We start from the raw sequence: 18,203 nt of genomic DNA on the forward strand, positions 1-18,203 counted from the left end.
CTTCTTTAAGACCTTTCATAAGATTTTTTTTTTGGGAGGGGGGCGGGGCAGGCAATGAAGGTTAAGTGACTTGCCAAGAGTCACACAGCTAGTAAGTGTCAAGTGTCTGACACGGGATTTGAATTCAGGCAGGTCCTCCTGAATCTGATGCTGATGCTTTATCTACTGTGACACCTAGCTGCCCCCATAGGACTATTTTAACTGGAAGCCCTTGAGGCATCCTTCCCACTTTCAGACACTAATACTCCAATTAGAATTCCTATCTCTGTTCACTGGAACTATTATGATATACTTCCAGTAGATCATTTTTGATGTCCATCTTGCCTCTCTAATAGTCCCAATGTTCTATTCCCCCTGTCACTCTTATCTTTAAATAGCCAGTGAATTTTCATGATTAACCAATTAAAGCATAAACTCATACTCCTGATATTTAAGGCTACAGTGAAATTGTTTGCTATTTCCCTTTCATGCGATGCTATTTATGTAAACATGGACAGGTAATACACTTACAGAAGAGGATGGGACTAGATTATTGCTAGTTCTTTCTACCTGTGGTTCTTCCAGTAGAGACTACTCTCCATCCCATCCTTGCCTCGATCCTTAGCACAGGGCATCCTAACATTTTAGAAATTTATAGTAGAATATGAGACAACCTGATATACTAGCTAAGTATATGAACTGTGCTTGCAAGACCATTTTAAAAAAAGTTTATTTCCTATTAGTTTCTATGACTTTATTAATTAAGCTACCAGGCAGGTGGTCGGGGCTTGCTCTTTGCACCCATCATGATTTTCCTTAGGAATGGTTAATGGCGGTTAGCACAATTTTCTATTCTACTGTGACTAAAATTACAAAAACAAAACAAAATAACCCCAACCTTTCAGATAAGCATAAATATTTTGGGTTTTGGGTTTTTGGTTTTTTTTTGCAGGGCAATGGGGGTTAAGTGAATTGCCCAAGGTCACACAGCTAGTAAGTATCAAGTGTCTGAGGCCGGATTTGAACTCAGGTACTCCTGAATCCAGGGCCAGTGTTTTATCCACTGCACCACCTAGCTGCCCCCATAAATATTTTATAATGAAGCATGTGGTATGAAGAGAAAGGTGAACCAAATTTAAAGTATAATTTGGTACCAGTAGTCCAATAGTTATGCCCAAACAGCAGTAAAATGAAAACATTCTCATTCTCTTCATTTACAGATAAATTACTCTGTAGTTTGATACAGGAAACCCTAGCCTAAATGGGAAATGCTTCCTTCTTTCCCCAAATAGATGAGTACTGTATCAGACACTTTTTTAGCTGCTTCACACTTTACCTTCTAACCAAGGATTAGCAGCTGCTGGATATTGCTTGAAATCTGTGGGCAATTCAATAATGATTAAATATTCATTAAACAGACACTTTATCAGCTCCAACTTGGCCCTGGGAGAAAAGCTGCTTTTTGTTGTAAACTGTCTTCCAGAAGAGCACAAAGACACAACTTTGGCCTGTATCAGAAAATAAAGCTATTTAAAACACATTTAAGCAAAAGCTAATAAGATTTCAAATTGTCCAGGGAGTTTCAAATTGTACATGAGTTGTTGAAGTAAATGAGTTGTGGCCAAAAGCAAAAGCAAACAAACAAACAAAAAAACACACCAAAAGCCAATGCCTACACGGTGGCCAACCCTCTCCTCTCTGAATCTGGCTCAGTTGGTCCTCAGAGGGCAGATATATTATTCAGGAAGTGCTTGGGTCTGGACTCTTAAGAACTTTAGCATGGTAGAACTTGCCATGGCTTGTGTTCTGATTGCACAGCTTTGTGAGATCATCAATTAATTGACCTTAAAGCTTTTCAGTCAGTTAGTCAGTCAGTCTATCAAGTACCAACTCTGTGCCAGGCGGAAAGTTCTAACATTTCTGATATAAGTACATTTTGAGGCATTTTGCTTATCAAACATCAGTGATATTTATCCTTTGAAAATTCTTTTTTATCACGGGCTACAAAACAAAGTATCACAGAATTCTTGATTTAAGCATCGGCAAAAAGCCCAAGCCACCGAGCAGCAGACTAGCTATTTTTAAAAGTTTATTTTTTAAAAAAATACAACATATGTAAACATCTTTCAGTCATAAGGCTTTGTAAAACAGCATATCAAGTAGACACTTTAAATTTCTGCAGTATAAGCACCTTAAATTGTTTACTAACAGTGATCGCCTTAATTTATCTTTTATCCTAGTAAGACTAGTCAATCTACATGAAAATAAATACAACCATATTATGCTACAGACAGCAACACATTAAAAGAAATCACAAATTTACAATAGATCTTGATCATCTGCCCCACCCCAATATCTGCGTGGCATTTAATATTGAATCCATACTTTGATAGATAATTGTCTTTATTTATATTTTCATATCTCAGTTCATCAGAATGCAAATTGGCCTAGAGATGCTAAGGGGTCTAACAGATGAATGATAAGGAAAGGAAGTATTAAAAGGGATTCCAATGCAAACATATTCTGTTTCTGTAAAAGTAAAATAATAGGTAAGTAACAGGGTTTTGGGGGGCTTTGGCGGGGGGGTTCTGTTTTTTTGCACAAATTCATTATTTTAGCCATCTCTTGCTATTTTGTCTGTAGGTTACATACAATAATAGTTGAAAACTAAGTGGGCCAACAATGTTGGTGTGATGTATTCAGAAACACCAAAATCTAGCACTCATAATTCAACCAATTACCAAAAACTGAAACTGAAGTCTCCAGTGAACAATGATTTAATAAAATAATAATGAATGAAGTACCTGAGATTTTACTGCAACCTAGAGATTGTTTCCCTCAGGATAAAATGTACATACCATTTTCGTAATCCTTTAATATTCTGGTCATGGTACAAAAAAACAACAACGAACAATTACAAAATGTACTCAAAAGATAGAGCTTTATAATTTAAGCTACCATTTTTTTTTGAAAAATTTTTTATTATGCACTTCACACCTGAAATTTTAATTTTCAACCACTAAAATTTCAGTTTAGTAAGATGTGTCTATTTAACTTGAGTAAAAATTTAAAGGAAAAATTAAGCAACATTACTTTAAAAAATTTATGGCAATTAAAAAAATAAGTGTGCTTCCAAACTGATAATAGTAAACAGAGGTGATAGTCCACAAAATAGATTTTATAGAAAGAAACCCACATAATTTAACAAGAGCACCATCATCCAAATAGAATTTTTAACAATTCAGTAGTCTATGAAATTCTTAGCTGTACTCAAGGGATATACTCTATATTGCCATTCCTGAGTAATTTCTATTTGCCTTTGTCTTTTAACAACTATTCAAGATTACCTGAAATGTCAAATAATTTTGTAAAATATTTAATTCCTAAGAGCTAATCTCTGATCTTGAAATGTAAATTCCATTTGGTTTATGGTGGTATGTAATTTTACCATCAATAAAATGATATTACCTTTGAAATAACAAAACATCATGTAAATTCAGTTTACTTATTACCAAAAAATATTTCTAGAGAATAAGAGTTGTGCATTTTCAGGTACCAAATAGATGGTTACTTTTCATTTAGGAGAGAATTTTAGAATTCTCTCTCACCAAGAGAAGAGCTAACTGAAAAACCTTCTGGGTATAAGATAGTCATTCAAACATCATTCAGATATATTAGGTTCCTCATAAATTCTAATGGAATCAGCATTTAAAAGGCATATTCAGTGAGATTTACTCAAACAGGGTTAAGTCACTACATAATCTGCTTGATAATCCTAATGTTAAGGTTAGGTAGTTTAATAGAATAGCACATTGATTTCAGTCACTCATCTTCAAAATGATGCAACATTAGCAAAGCAATGTGGAGTTGTAGATAATCAACTTCAGAGCCTAGAACATCTGGGCTCAAATTCCACTTCTGATGCCTCCTGGCTGATGGACTCCAGGTAAATCCCTTAATCTCTCAGTGCTCTAGTCCAGGGCTTCTTAAACTTTTTCTACTCGCTGGAGAAATTTTTACACAACTCCGGGAATATCGGCATATAAAACAGGTATAATATAACCTTTTACTGGTGCCAAATTTTTCACAACCCCCACATTCAGTTGTGGGGCCCCATATGGGATGGTGAACCACAGTTTAAGAAGCTAGGCTCTAGACAACTTTAATACTGGAAGTTGCTGAAAAGGGCCCAGCTTAAAGGGAGCTTCCTCACCTGAAAACTTCCAATTCCTATCCCTATCCTAGTGGGTTTTTGCATCACATCATTCACGATTAACTAATTTATAGTACTTTCTTCTTTTTTTGAAAAAAGGGGAGAAATGGTTCAAAGCATCATCATTTTTAGGAAGTTTGTCTTTCTATTTGTGACTGGGGGTAAAAAGGGAGAAAGGGAGAAAGATAAAACAATCCTAAAAGTTAAGACTGATCAAGACAGATTCTATCCAGTGTATAGCTTTACATAATTGTGCATTTCTAGATTTAGACTTTTGTGCATTTCAAGTTGCTAGGTATGATTCCAGTGAAAAGACAATATAAGCAAGCTAACAACAATGGTTATATTTTCCCAAAAGTTAAGACATCTACTACTGTTTTGGTAACATGGCCACGGCTTTTGAAAATACAGCAGCATGAAACATTAGAAGGTAGACACACGATTTTAAGTCGTTCTTATTAAAATCAGAAATGCTTTTAAAAGCATAAGGCACTTAAAATTAAGACAGAAACTCTTTCTCCAGTTCATATATAGATGGCCGGCTAGTTTTGCTCTTCATTCTGCATAGAGGCACAGTGTAGTCCCTGTTCTGACCTTCCACATCGATGTCCAGTAGTGAGGGTACATGGAATTTAGTTCTTTCCTTGGTACTAGGCAGACAGTCAGCATTTGGTCCTGGGTTACCTTTTATACAGTCTATCTGAGCAGTACTAGGTTTTGCACTGTCTGGGAGAACCGGCTGAGGATTTAATCGACTTTTCAGAGAAGAAGGGCGAGGTCTGGGTATGATACTGACAGCACTTTGTTTTTCAAGTAGGACCTCACTTGGAAGATTTCTCTGCTGAACAGATGAGAAGTGAAGCATCCCAGAAACTTGAAGAATTGGCAGTTCAGAGACTCCACTGGTTGAGCAGGTAACTCCATTAGCTGAATGAGAATGCAAAGACAAGATGTAATTAGAGGAATTTTGGTTTCTATTAAAAAAGTCACTGTGCAAAATAGCCATAATGACTAAGTTAACTATGTAATCATTTGGAAGTAAGAGTCTAATGGTAAAAGGGTGGGCAAACACTAGAAATCTACCATATCATAAACACTGGAACAATGAGTATTTGCTTAAAGATCATGTTGTTGAGAGCTGCTTCCTGTTCTGTACAGGACTGGAGAATGTAGTCGTACTTAACCAAAAGTATTTCAAAATCTTAGCACCACTATTAATTATAACATTTTAAAGTAAATTTTTAAAAATTCAGATTAGAATGAAGGTTGGGTAAAGAAACAATTATTTTAAAAGTATATTTGTTAAAAATTACTCTGAAATCAATTTTTAAACGCAGCTAAGATGATACAACCTGAAAATACACACATTTTCTTTATCTATGAATGATTCTGAGATAATCGTGAGTTTCAAATAGTGCCATCACCTGAGCTTAATATTTTTCATTGCTTCACACGTGACCGGCATATCTTACATATAAAAGTAATCTAGTTCCTTATGGATTTGGACAGAGGGTTCTACATGGCTTACACACTGTAGGTACTTACTCTGTTGAAATGAATTTTTTCATGAATGTGCCATTCTTCCACTCAAATGTATAACATATTTTTATTACTCAATTAATGCAATGAGAATTTTACTAACTTTCCAAAAGAACCTGAATAAAAATCATTCAGTGCTCTGAAAAAAATCAATTAAGGAGAACAATACTTGCTGGTCGCAGGGACTGGTGGGGAGGAAGGAGTCTTGGTTCTTGATCATGCTGAGCTACCACTCCTAACTATACAAACTTAATTTTCAGAGTACCACTATGCTAATCAATAAGCAAAAAGGTTGCCACACTATCTTATGTATTATAGCCCAATTATTAGTTACTAATGAAATTAATTTGATAAAATTGCTATTTGGGGGAGGTAGATTTGGTCATCCATCCTGCTGAACTGCTAGCTGTCAAATACATTGATACATAGGCTATGGTAAACTTTTGGTGAGGGAATTGCCTTCATTAATTAATACTGGCAACTGGTAATTGTTCTGCAACTTTTAGTCTTTACAAAGTTGCTGAGGCTACTGAGAGGTAGTGGCAGTCCCAGGATCACAGGACCAAGATGTGTGAGAGATGAGCCTTGGACCTAGGAATTCCTGATTCCAAAGCTAGTGCTTCATTCACTGCTTCCACAGCCTCTCACCATCAGATTGACTAAATTAGCTCTCACCATAAATAACAGTGGAAGTATATTTTAGGGAGAAAAGGAACTGGCCCAGGAGTAGGAAACTCTAGCTAAAGCAGTAGAGTGTTCCTGAATAACATTTTTTACCATTTAATGTAAGTTCATTTGCATATTTTAAACCACCTACCTATAGTCTGAAAAGCATTTCCATCAGACATGGTCCGTCTATGACGCGATACCCTCATTTTTGATGGAACATTATTTGGCACATTTCCAGGCACCTGTTTTGTGAAAGGAGAGGAAGGCACATTCTTTGCTAAGCTGTGATCAGTCACAAGTCCTGAAATTGCAGCAGGTTCACAGTTACTTCCCTGAATTACAGGGGAAACCCCTATATTGGGAATGTCTGTATCACAAGTACCCACAAATGTGTCTTCACTGTCTGAGTGTAGCAAACATTTTGTGGAGATGGAAGGCATGGACAGGAGGTTCACAGTGTTTGATGATGGACTTAATGATGGGATGTTAACATCTTCTCTTTTGGACTGTAGTCTGGTAGGACTAGAACTTCTTCGTAATTTAGAAGCACGTTGGAATATTCCTTCACGTTTCTTCTTATCCTCTTTGGGCAACAATTCATCAGGAGATTGTGCTTTATTTAGTTCCCTAATATCCAATCCCAAAGCTACAGAAGCCAAGAATGCAGCACACCCATATAATGCAGATTCAGTTTTCTTTTTTGGGGGTGTTCTGCTAAGACTATTTGTGGGAGTCATTTGGGGAGTGCTGGCTGCAGAACTTGCAGAGGTTCCCTCTTCAAAGCTTTCAGGTTCTACAGTGTTATCTCCCTGATCATCTTTCCAAAGAGGTAGATCAACATAGGCCTGATTCGGCAATTTCATTTGCTTTGGTCTTTTGTTGTCCAGTCCATCAGGGAAAAGTTTCAGATCTGGAGAGATACCTAAATCAGAGGCATAAGTTCAAATGTAGTAATACTTAAAAAAAAATTTATGATCTTTTGTTTTTCCATCATCTACATTTCCCAGTGTAATACCTCTAATACCTTTTACTCTAATTCTCCTCTAATACCATTTAAATTAAGTTGGTTCTGAGTTACCTTGAAAAATTCAAAGCTACAAACTCACTAAAATTAATGGACCCACACCAACATAATATAATGTAAGGTTACATACAGATACTCTAATTGTAGTACTGAAAACTAATCTAATAAAACAATGAATTATAATATATAGCATGACTTGATTTTCTTCCCAAGAAGACTATCTGACAATGTGGAAAGAGAATGGGAAAGCTGACAACTTTTATTTACTCTCTAAAGATGGAAGAGATCACATAATACTACCTGTTGACTCCCCCCACCCAAATATATTCTACCAAACACAAAATAAAAAACCTCAGATTTTAAGTCTAACACAAATCCCAAGTTATGAGTCTATAACTATCACAAGAACATTTACCTGGTTGGTCCACAAATAATGAAGCTAAAGGCACCGTTTTCTGGTTTTTCATTAAGATTGTTGACCAAGGATTGCTGCCATCAGAAAGGGGCCTTACTCTGAAAAAGAAATAAGTCTTTTCTGATGTGACAGAATCACAAAGATGAAAGCTCAGTGGCAGAGTAAAGTCCAGTTATGTTATGGGGAAAGTGATGAAAGAACTATGGGAAGTTTTAACTCTGCAGACTAAAAGAGAAACATTTTATCAGGCTTGCAATGTTTAAAATGGGTAATAAAGAATGATCAGTGTGATAATGCATATAACATCAAGATAACCAAGCAAAAATTAAGTTGAAACAAAAGCCTCATGATGAGAATTTAAATCTTCTTACAGGCCAGGCCGGCTAACAGTGATCAGAGACAAAAGTGCTAAAGGCAATGATAAAAGTCACGTCACAAGATGTAAAAGTCAGAAATAAAATGCTCTACCTTTCTTTGCAGTCAGTGCTTTCTTTTGTTTGGACTGAACTTGGCCCCCAGGTACAACCTTTCTTTCTGAAGTTTCTCTTCACATCTTCAAATTCTTCTTGGCGACAGGCTGTGCTTTTGCCCCAGGTTCTATTGCTTTCATCAGAGGTGACTGTACACAGAGAAAAATCAATCACAGATCCATTCACAGCTTTGTTACAGTCATTAAGTTAATTTAAGTAATCGGATCACCAATAGCACCCTCTTACTTAGATACCTACCAAAAGGGCTTAAATACCTGATGAAGAAATGATTTAGTTCACCCAAAACTACCAGAAATTTCCCTTTTCAATCAAACAAGGAGCAAGAGAATGGACAAGATAATTAGGAAAGGTAAAAATTAATAAGAAGGTAGCAGAAAAGATCTGGTCTTATTTTCACATGCTGCGACAGTCATTATTTTCCATTTTTATTTGAAGAAAACCCAACTGAGCATTTAATTTTTATTTTATTTAGTAGAATAATTTCAATGAAATAATTGAGATGTCCAACTTGTGGCATTAAAGCTTCTTTAAAAGTTGAATTAGAAAACTCCACATTACAGTTTTATACTTAAATGCTCAGTCTTCAACCAACAGTTTAATTACAATTTTTAAAAAATCAAGTCACAAAAACCCCAATACCCTTTACAATTTAATTGTGGTCTTGCCTTTTTTTATGCCCTCACAGGGAGATACATATTCACTTGTGATATCTACATCTTGCTGGTACACATATACACTGTTTCTTCGGTCATGAGAAGTACTTACATCTGATTTTGAAATCACTGGGGAAAAATTGTTGCTATTACTATATACTTAGTGAATAAGCCAACAATAAGCTAAATTATGGGGGAAAAAGGTTACAGGCTTAGTTATGATCTCTGATAAGTATAAATGTGTCAAACTCAGGCCAGTACTGCCTGAGGCCAGAACCAGAATAAAATGTAATTGGAAAATGTTTAATAAGTAAAAATACAATAAATATAAATAATGTTAATTTATGGTTTTCTAAGTCAATATGCAGTTGGTATGGATCCATTTCTATGCAAAAACACTAGTTTAGCATACCCTATTATTGAGAGAGGAATAATTAAAAATGAGGCACTGGGTACTTTACTTTTTAATGACTTTGTATACCACAAATCTTAATATCACTTAATATTCAACTTTATCCTTTAATATTCTTTCTTAATATGTATGTATATATAAAACATAACTTTCATGTTTTATATTTGGCAAACTTTTACTGCAATCTTCTGAATTTCAACTCAACCAATTAATACATGGGATTCAGTTTGGAACTCTTACTAAATAGATCTCCCTATGCATCTGGGATGTGCCTATATATGTGATCTTCCCCCATAATATAATATCCCCGAGGGCCACCAGATTACTTGCCCATCCCCCACTTTTTTACCTCAAGTACTTAGCACAGTACCTGGAGCATAGTAAGTGCTCAATAAATACATTTTGAGACACGCACACATATGTATGTGTGTTCACAAACAAGTCTATATGTAAATACACAAACATACACACCACACACATATGTATATAGGTGTATCTGGAACCTTTGGAATTCTGGAATGCTCCAAGGGAAGTAAGAAAAGTTTCAGAGACAAAATGCAAACTTGCCACTGCACTTCATTTAATTTTCATCCCATTACCAATTTTTTTTTTTCCAAAACAGATACAGAACTTATGGCTTCCATCAATCTATCCACCATGAGTAAAGAATAGACAATCAACAAGAACAGATGAGCTCTCACTATCTTTAGGTCACTGGTAACTGCTAAGAAAGTGACTCCTGGCCTCATAAGTAAAACAAAATCATCATGTTTTATCACTTTTAAATAATGTGTGCTGAAATTGGAAGTGAGAGAAATGGAAATTTGAATCCCATCTGTGATACCTGATGTGTAACTGTAGGAAAGTCATTTAACCTCTAAGAGCCTCAGTTTTCTCACATGAAAATGGGGATAATAATATCAGGAGCTCTTGCATCCTAGGATTGTTATAAGAATCCAATGAGGGGATGTATATAAAATCACATTATAGAGCTATACATATATGTATTTTATGAGGTCTATGTGAAAAGAAGTAATTGGAGTTGGGCACCAAGAAAGAAATCATGACAACTGGGATAGGTCTGAAGGGCAGGTAGGAAATTCCACAGGGGAAGAACACAAAGAATATGCCAGACATTGGGAAAAGCAGGAGTAAAGGTACTGAGGTGGGGAGGCTCAGAGCATCCTCAGGGGACAGGCAGTCCAGTTTGCCTAAAGCTGGAAATAGAGAGTGATGCCAAATTGTGGAGGGGCTTCTATGCCAAACAGAGGAAGATAAAATTTGTTCAGAAATCACTGAAGACTGTTGAGCACACTACTGGTTGTTTCAAGTCAAAGGCTATATCAATTGAACCAACAAAGTCCAGCAAGCCACATGTCATCTTATTGTTTTCCCCTTCTTTAACAAATAATTAGCAACCTATTAATTGTTTAAAACAAGCCTTAATGAATTCATATTATATTCATACTGTAACAATATGTGAAGCTAAAGTCAAAAAGAAAGCCTCTGATGCTCCCTACTTGTATTACCTCACCAGATTATTTTGGATTTATACATTTATGCATCTATACAGGTTGTTCTAGAAGTCTAGTGCGGTTTAAACCTATTAATGCCACATACATACACACATACTGAATTTTTGTATCTGTGCACTTATTGGATCCTCTCCCACCCTTGGTCCCTGTAGAACATAAGGCCCATCAGCACATAGCCTGTCTCTTTTGTTTCTTGTATACCTCACATGGGAGATGCTTGTTGATGACAGCTATTCAAATTAGGAATGGTTTGTTTGATGAATAATTTGGGGGAACTAATAAGAATAATGCAGTACTGCCAGTTTTAAAGGCAAATCTGCATAGACTCATAGTTAATATGCAAATTCAACAGGGAACACAAAATTGTAATGGTCACTAAATTACCAACATTCAATAAAATCTAGACAGCAGCACAACTCTTCTATGTCAGGGGCAAATTATAGCAAGATCACAAGAAGAGTCAAATTACAACAAGAAGAACACAGCCCTTTATAACTTGCCCTTTAGAGTTGATTAAGACTTCCAAGCATGTGAAACAAACTACAGATAGTAATACTGTGATATAAAGGTCAATACATACTGCAACAAGGAATCCAGCCATAAGAAAGATTATTCTGGCAGCAGTATGAAGGATTAATTGGAAAGCTAAGACAGCAGAATAGAAGTAGGAAGAAAGTTTAGATGGATATTTCCCTAGCCCAGGAAGGTATAAATGAAGGTCTATATACTAGGGTGGTGGCGATAGAAAAAGAGGGGTGGCAACAGACGGAAGAGCTTTGTAAATAGCCTAAGTTCATTATGTTTAAGCTTACACAGGTGGTAACAATGGCAGGGCCAGAATCTGAAGGTAGGTATTCATAATCCAAATTCAGTGTTCGTTTTACCATGCCATACTGGCTTATTTATGACAACCTGAAGGAAAATTTCTATTTCAGTTGAAGCAGGGAGAAGGAATAAATGTTAGCTGTAAAAGTCTAAAGAGGTAGAAGAATTTGTTAAGAAAAGGGCTGGAGATCCAAAAGACATTGTGGAAAGTTTAAGAAACTGGCAGAACAATATGAAATGTGCCTGAGGATGAATAATCCCTAATTAGCTTAAAACCAAAGACCAAGGAACTAGTAGAAGACAAACCGGATTGGCGTGACCTTCCTTTGGCTGGCAAAACTTGGGAACTTTGTTAAACCCAGAGTTTAAACTAGGATTTGGAGAGTGATGGGGAGTCAAAGACAATATTGAGGACATGAGCCTGGGTGACTAGAAGTATGGCAGTGTCCTTGACAGCAACAGAAAAATATCGAAGCGAAAGTCTGGGGTGAAAGATAATGAGTTCTGTTTTGGACATGCAAAGACTGACCGAAATGCCTATGGGACATCCAATTTGAGACGTCCAAGCTGGTTATGTGGGAATGAGCTCAGGATACAAACTAAAGCTGGATAAATAGATCCAGTAATCTCTTTCATACAGATGATAACTGAACCCATGAGAACACCAACAGAGACCCCAGACATGCCTCACCAGAGGAATTCACCCCAGAGCCTCTGAATCAGCTACAGCACCAGTGTCTTCTGGAACTGAGCATGCAGTCGGGTGAGAGGGCTGAATGGCTGGCCAGGGGGAAAAGTGCAGGCATATCAGCGGGACCTAGGGAGTAATTTGGCTGTCCCACCCCAGCAGGGAACCAGGAAGAAATCCTGAGTGGAGGGAGGCCCCGGTGGGGGAGGGGCACAAGCACGTCAAGGGCTAAGAACCACGCCACAGAAAGCTTTGCTGTTTGGTTGTTTAGTAAGTAGGCTTGAGGTTATCTTCGGACCAGAGAACAGGCCAGGCAAGAGTAAAACCTGCCCTCCCTCAAAGCAAAACACTTGGGACCCTCTGAAGCTGGGAACAATAGTGCAGTTGAGAAGCAGGGCCCCCCAGGGGAGAGTTTAAAGTCAAGTAAAAGATAAGCAAGCAAAGAAAGTTCAGAAATATAGAAAGTTTCTTCAGCAACAAGGAAGATCAAGGTGCACACTCAGAAGAGGAAATCAACCACAGGGCCCCTCCATCCAAAGCTTCTAAGAAAAAATATGAACTGGCCATGGAAGCTCTCAAAAGGGACTTTGAAGAGAAAGTAGGAGATAGAAGGAAGATGTAGAGAGGGGGAGGAAAGACTAGAAAGAGAAATGAGAGTGATGCATGAGAGTCATGAGAAAAAAGTCAACAGTTTGAAAAGTCAAATGGAAAAGGAGATAAAAAAACTGTCTGATGAAAATAATTGCCTAAGAATTAGGACTGAACAAATGGAAGCTAGTGACCTTATGAGAAACCAAGACATGGTAAAGAAAATCCAATTGAATGAAAAAATAGAGGGCAGGGGCAGTTAAGGTGGTGCAATGGTTAAAGCTCTGGCCCAGGATTCTGTAGGACCTGAGTTCAAGTCTCATCTTAGACACTTGACACTTACTATCTGTGTGACCCTGGGCAAGTCACTTAATTCTCATTGCCCTGAAAAAATTTTAAAAAATAAAATAAAATAGAGGGCAATGTGAAATATCTCCTTGGAAAAACAGCTGATCTGGAAAATAAATCCAGGAGAGACAATTTGAAAATCATTGGACTACCTGAAAACCATGACCAGAACAAGAGCTTAGATATTCTAGAAGCAGAAGTCAAAATAGAAATTGAAAGAATCCACCAATTACATCCTGAAAGAGATCCCAAAATAAAAATCCCCAGGAATATTATAGTCAAATTCCAGAACTCCCAGGTCAAGGTCTAGCAAGCAGTTAGAAAAAATGAATTCAAATACTGAGGAGCTCCAGTAAGGATAAAGCAAGATCTAGCAGCATCTACATTAAAGGACTGGAGGGCATGGAATATGATATTCCAGAGGGCAAAGGAACTGGGGCTACAGCCAAAAATCATGTACCCAGCAAAACTGTGTATAATCTTTCAGAGGAAAAAATGCGACTTCAATGAAAAAGAGGACTTTCAGGCATTTGTGATGAAAAGACCTAAACTGAATAGAAATTTTGACTTTCAAATACAAGACCCTGGAGAATCATAAAAAGGTAAACAGGAAAAAGAAATCACAAGTGGCATTAAAAGGTTAAATTGTTTACATTCATACATGAGAAAATAATACTTCCAACTCATAAGAACTTTTTCAGTAAGGAATACACAGAAGACACAGGTCTGAACTGAATATGAAGGGATGGTATTTGTAAAGCATTTATTTTTTGTGTATTCTTGTTCTTTGAGGAGCAAACAGGGTGGGTTGTCTTGTGTCTGGGGCCGGATTTGGGCCCAGGGCTGGTGCTTTGTCCACTGTGCCAACTAGCTAACCCATGATGACATCTTTAAAACAGTGTTAAGTAGTAGGAGGAATAGACTGGGGGAGAGGAAAGGAGAGAGGTGGAATGGGGAGAGGTAGCTCACATGAAGGAAACAAGAAAAAAGCTTATGGAGGGGAGGGGAAGAGAGGGAAGGAGTGGGGGAGTGAGTGAACTTCACTATCATCAGAATTGGCTCAAAGAGGGAACAACATACATACGCAAGTGGGTATAGTAATATATTTTTGCCCTGAGGAAAAGTGGGAGGAGAAGGAGATGGTGGGGTGGGGAATAGAGGGGAAGGAGGGAAGGAAAATTTGGGGGATGGAGCTGTAAAAAGCAAAACACTTTCGAGGAAGGTGAAGATGTTCCTGCATAACACCACATATATGACATATATTGAATTGCTTGATTTCATATGGAGAGTTGAGGAAGAAAAATTTAGAAAACAGAATTAGCTCAAAGGCCTTAACCTCATCAGAGTGGGCTCAAGGAGGGAATAATGCACACACCCAATTGGGAAGAGTAATCTGTTTAACCCTACAGGAAAGTAGGAGGGGAAGAGGATAAGGAGGGAAGGGTGAATGAAGGGAGGGGGCAGTCAGTAGCAAAACACTTATGAGGAGGAATAGGGCAAAGTAAGATAGACAATAGAGTAAATATCATTGGAAGGGAATGAGATGGAGGGGAATAGTTATGATGATTGACTACAATGTCAAAATATATGGTACCTACTCTGCTGGGCTATTGTGAAGAAAATTCTCTGTCAAGTTCAAGGTACTATATAAAAATTATGATGAACAGGATGCTATCAGAAAAATCTGGAAAGACCCACATGAACTGAAGCAGAGAGAAATGTACTGTATACAAAATAACAGCATTAGTGTAAGATCATCTGCTGGGAAGCACATGGTTATTTTCAGCAAGGCAATGATCTAATATAACTCTGAAGAACTTAGGAAAATTGCAGTCCATCTACAGAGAAAGAACTGATGGTATCTGAAAACAGACTGAAACACTTTTTTTTTGACAATTCCTATATTTGAAGTTTTGTTTTTCTCAAAACCTAGCTAATATAGAATTGTTTTCCATGACTACTCATGTATAATTTATATTGAATTATTTGAGTTTTGGGGGTAGGGATGGGAAAGGAGAGAGGAAGAGAAGTTGGAACACAAAGTTTTAAAAAACTGATTTCAAAATTTGCTTTTACATGTAATTTGAAAAATAAAATTTAAAAAAATATACAGTTATGACTGTCCCCTCTCTAAACTTCCTGACATATACTACATTCAATGTGCATCAATCAAAGGACTGACAACATTCCAAGTAGGTTTAAAAAGGGAAGGTATTATTATGGCTGAATTATTCTCCTTTTCACCACCTTAGCCACTGCTAGCAAAATGATACTCACTGCTATTTTAATTTACTCAGGCAAGAGCAAAGTAAAAATGTTGGCTGAATGCAAAACTATATCCCTTTTAAAAGTATACTTACAGAAAATAATTGCTTAAGAATTAGGATTAAACAGAAGCTAATGACTTTGTGAGAAATCAAGATGCAATAAAGCAAATCCAAATGAATAAAAAAAAGTAGAGGGCAATGTGAAATATCTCCTTGGAAAAACAAATGACCTGGAAAATATATCCAGAGATAATTTGAAAATTATTGGACTACTTGAAAACCATGATCAAAACATGAACTTAGACATGATCTTCCAAGAGACTGTCAGGGAAAATTGCCCTGATATTCTAGAAATAGAAGGTAAAATAGAAATTGAAAGAATCCACCCATCACCTCCTGAAAGAGATCCCAAAATGACAACTTTCAGGAATATTATACCCAAATTCTAGAGATCCCAGGCCAAGAAGAAAATATTGTAAGCAGCCAGAAAGAAACAATTCAAGTACTGTGGAGCTACAGTCAGGATACCATAAGATCTAGCAGCTTCTACATTCAAGGACCAGAGGGCATGGAATATGATATTCTGGAGAGCAAAGGAACTGGGATTACAACCAAGAATCACCTACCCAGCAAAACTGCATATAATCTTTCAGGGGAAAAAATGGGACTTCAATGAAAAAGAAGATTTTCAGGCATTTGTGATGAAAAGGTCTGAAATGAATAGAAAACTTGATTTTCAAATACAAGACTCTAGAGAAGCATAAAAACATAAACAGGAAAAAGAAATCATGAGAGATGTTAAAAGGTTAAACTGTTTACATTCCTACATGGGAAGATGATACTTCTAACTCACAAGAACTTTCTCAGTATTAGGGCAGATGATAGGAAAAAATTTAGACAGAGAGTACAGGTGGGAATTGATTATGAAGTGATGATATCTATAAAGTATTTATCTTTTGTTTATCATTTTATGTTTTGTGGGGCAGAGATGGGTGACATGCCCAGGGTCATGCAGCTGGTGTCTGAGGCCAGATTTTGGGCTCGAGTTCTCCTGGGTCCAGAGTGAATGCTTTGTCCACTGTGTCACCTAGCTGCCCCAGGAGGACATCTTTAAAATAAAATTAAGGGGTGAGAGTATTGCACTGGGAGAAAGGGAAAGGGAGAGGTGAAATGGGGTAAAATATCTCACATAAATGAAGCAAGAAAAAACTTATGGAGTGGAGGGAAATTTGGGGGAGTAGCAGAGGAGTGAGTGAGCCTTACACTCATCAGAATTGACTCAAAGAAGGAATAACATACACACTCAAGTGGGTATAGCAATGTATCTTTCCCTGCAGGAAAGTGGGAGGGGAAGGGGATTGGGGGGAGGGGTGAAGGAAGGGAGATCAGATTGGGGGAGGCACAATTAGAAGCAAAACACTTTTGAGGAGGGAAATGGTGTTTTGTAAGGAAATATCCCTTTAAAATACTATATAAATGTAGTCTACTATTTAAAAAAAAAAAGAAAAGAAAAAAAGATGAGCAGGATGCTATCAGAAAAAACCTGGAAAGATTTACATGAGCTGAAGCAAAATGAAATGTACTGTATACAAAATAACAGCAATATTATAGGATGATCTGCTGCGAATGACTTAGATATTTTCAGTGGTGCCATGATCCCAAACTCTGAAGGACTTATGAAAACCCCTTCTCTAAGGCTGAGAGATTAAGTGATTTTTCTATAGTTACTTATCTATTAGGTACCAGTGATGGGACTGGAATCCAATACCTAAATTCAAAGTACTACACCAAGCAACCTTCTGTGAAAATTACTCAATTGCTCAAATCCTCCAAGGAGTTTCTGATGTCAGCCCTAGTTCCAATCTAGGCCAATGGTTTTACCACCCTCAATGAAGCATACATTTGCAAATTATTTAGGAGAGATACTTTTCCTGTCAAAAATAAATGTGGGAGGGGCAGCTAGCTGGCACAGTGAATAAAGCACCGGCCCTGGATTCAGGAGGACCTGAGTTCAAATCCAGTCTCAGACACTTGACACTTACTAGTTATGTGACCCTGGGCAAGTCACTTAACTCCCATTACCCCACAAAACCCCCCCCCAAAACAAACAAAAAAAATAGATGTGGGAACACAAATCACTGCCCCTTCTTACTTCATTATACAAATGATAACTACTAGATGCATCAAAAGGCACATACATGAAACCAATTTTACCAGGTTTTAAATTATTTTTTGGGTTTGAAGTCAATCACCTTTGAAAGAAACATTAACTTTTAAAAAAATATTCTAGTAGGTTTTCATTTAGTACCTAATTTGAAACTCAGATTAGAACAAGCAATAGGAAAATTGGATAAATACAATTTCTTGCCAGATAAAAAGATCTTTCTACAAGAAGCATAAATATTTCTGAGAAGAGAAAAAGAAAAGTGAAGAAAAGGCAAAAAGGGAGAATGGGAGTAGAAAGAGGCAAACAAAAAGGGAAGAAGAACAGAAGAGAGAAAGAATCTAAATACTACCCTGGATGGGTCTGTTAATCTTGAGGTGAGAGTTAAATATC

At 37.0% G+C, this 18,203-nt stretch overlaps 1 protein-coding gene across 2 annotated transcripts in view; it reads right to left on the reverse strand.

The window, feature by feature from the left end:
- Window positions 1–2,105: 2,105 nt before the first annotated feature.
- The window catches only part of MAP3K21 (mitogen-activated protein kinase kinase kinase 21), a 73,640-nt gene continuing 57,542 nt past the window's right edge, over window positions 2,106–18,203 (reverse strand). Inside the window, exons 7-11 of one of the 2 annotated variants that reach the window (XM_043963624.1) lie at window positions 8,996–9,112; window positions 8,308–8,458; window positions 7,840–7,937; window positions 6,549–7,322; window positions 2,106–5,119 (exon numbers count right to left, since the gene is read on the reverse strand). In XM_043963624.1, coding sequence (XP_043819559.1) covers window positions 4,692–5,119; window positions 6,549–7,322; window positions 7,840–7,937; window positions 8,308–8,458; window positions 8,996–9,112 — 1,568 coding nt within the window. In that variant the 3' untranslated portion in view covers window positions 2,106–4,691. The remainder of the gene's footprint in view (window positions 5,120–6,548; window positions 7,323–7,839; window positions 7,938–8,307; window positions 8,459–8,995; window positions 9,113–18,203) is intronic. The other variant, XM_043963626.1, reaches the window with a different exon arrangement.

Source organism: Dromiciops gliroides, chromosome 4, assembly GCF_019393635.1.
Source record: "Dromiciops gliroides isolate mDroGli1 chromosome 4, mDroGli1.pri, whole genome shotgun sequence".
Lineage (NCBI taxonomy): Eukaryota > Metazoa > Chordata > Mammalia > Microbiotheria > Microbiotheriidae > Dromiciops > Dromiciops gliroides.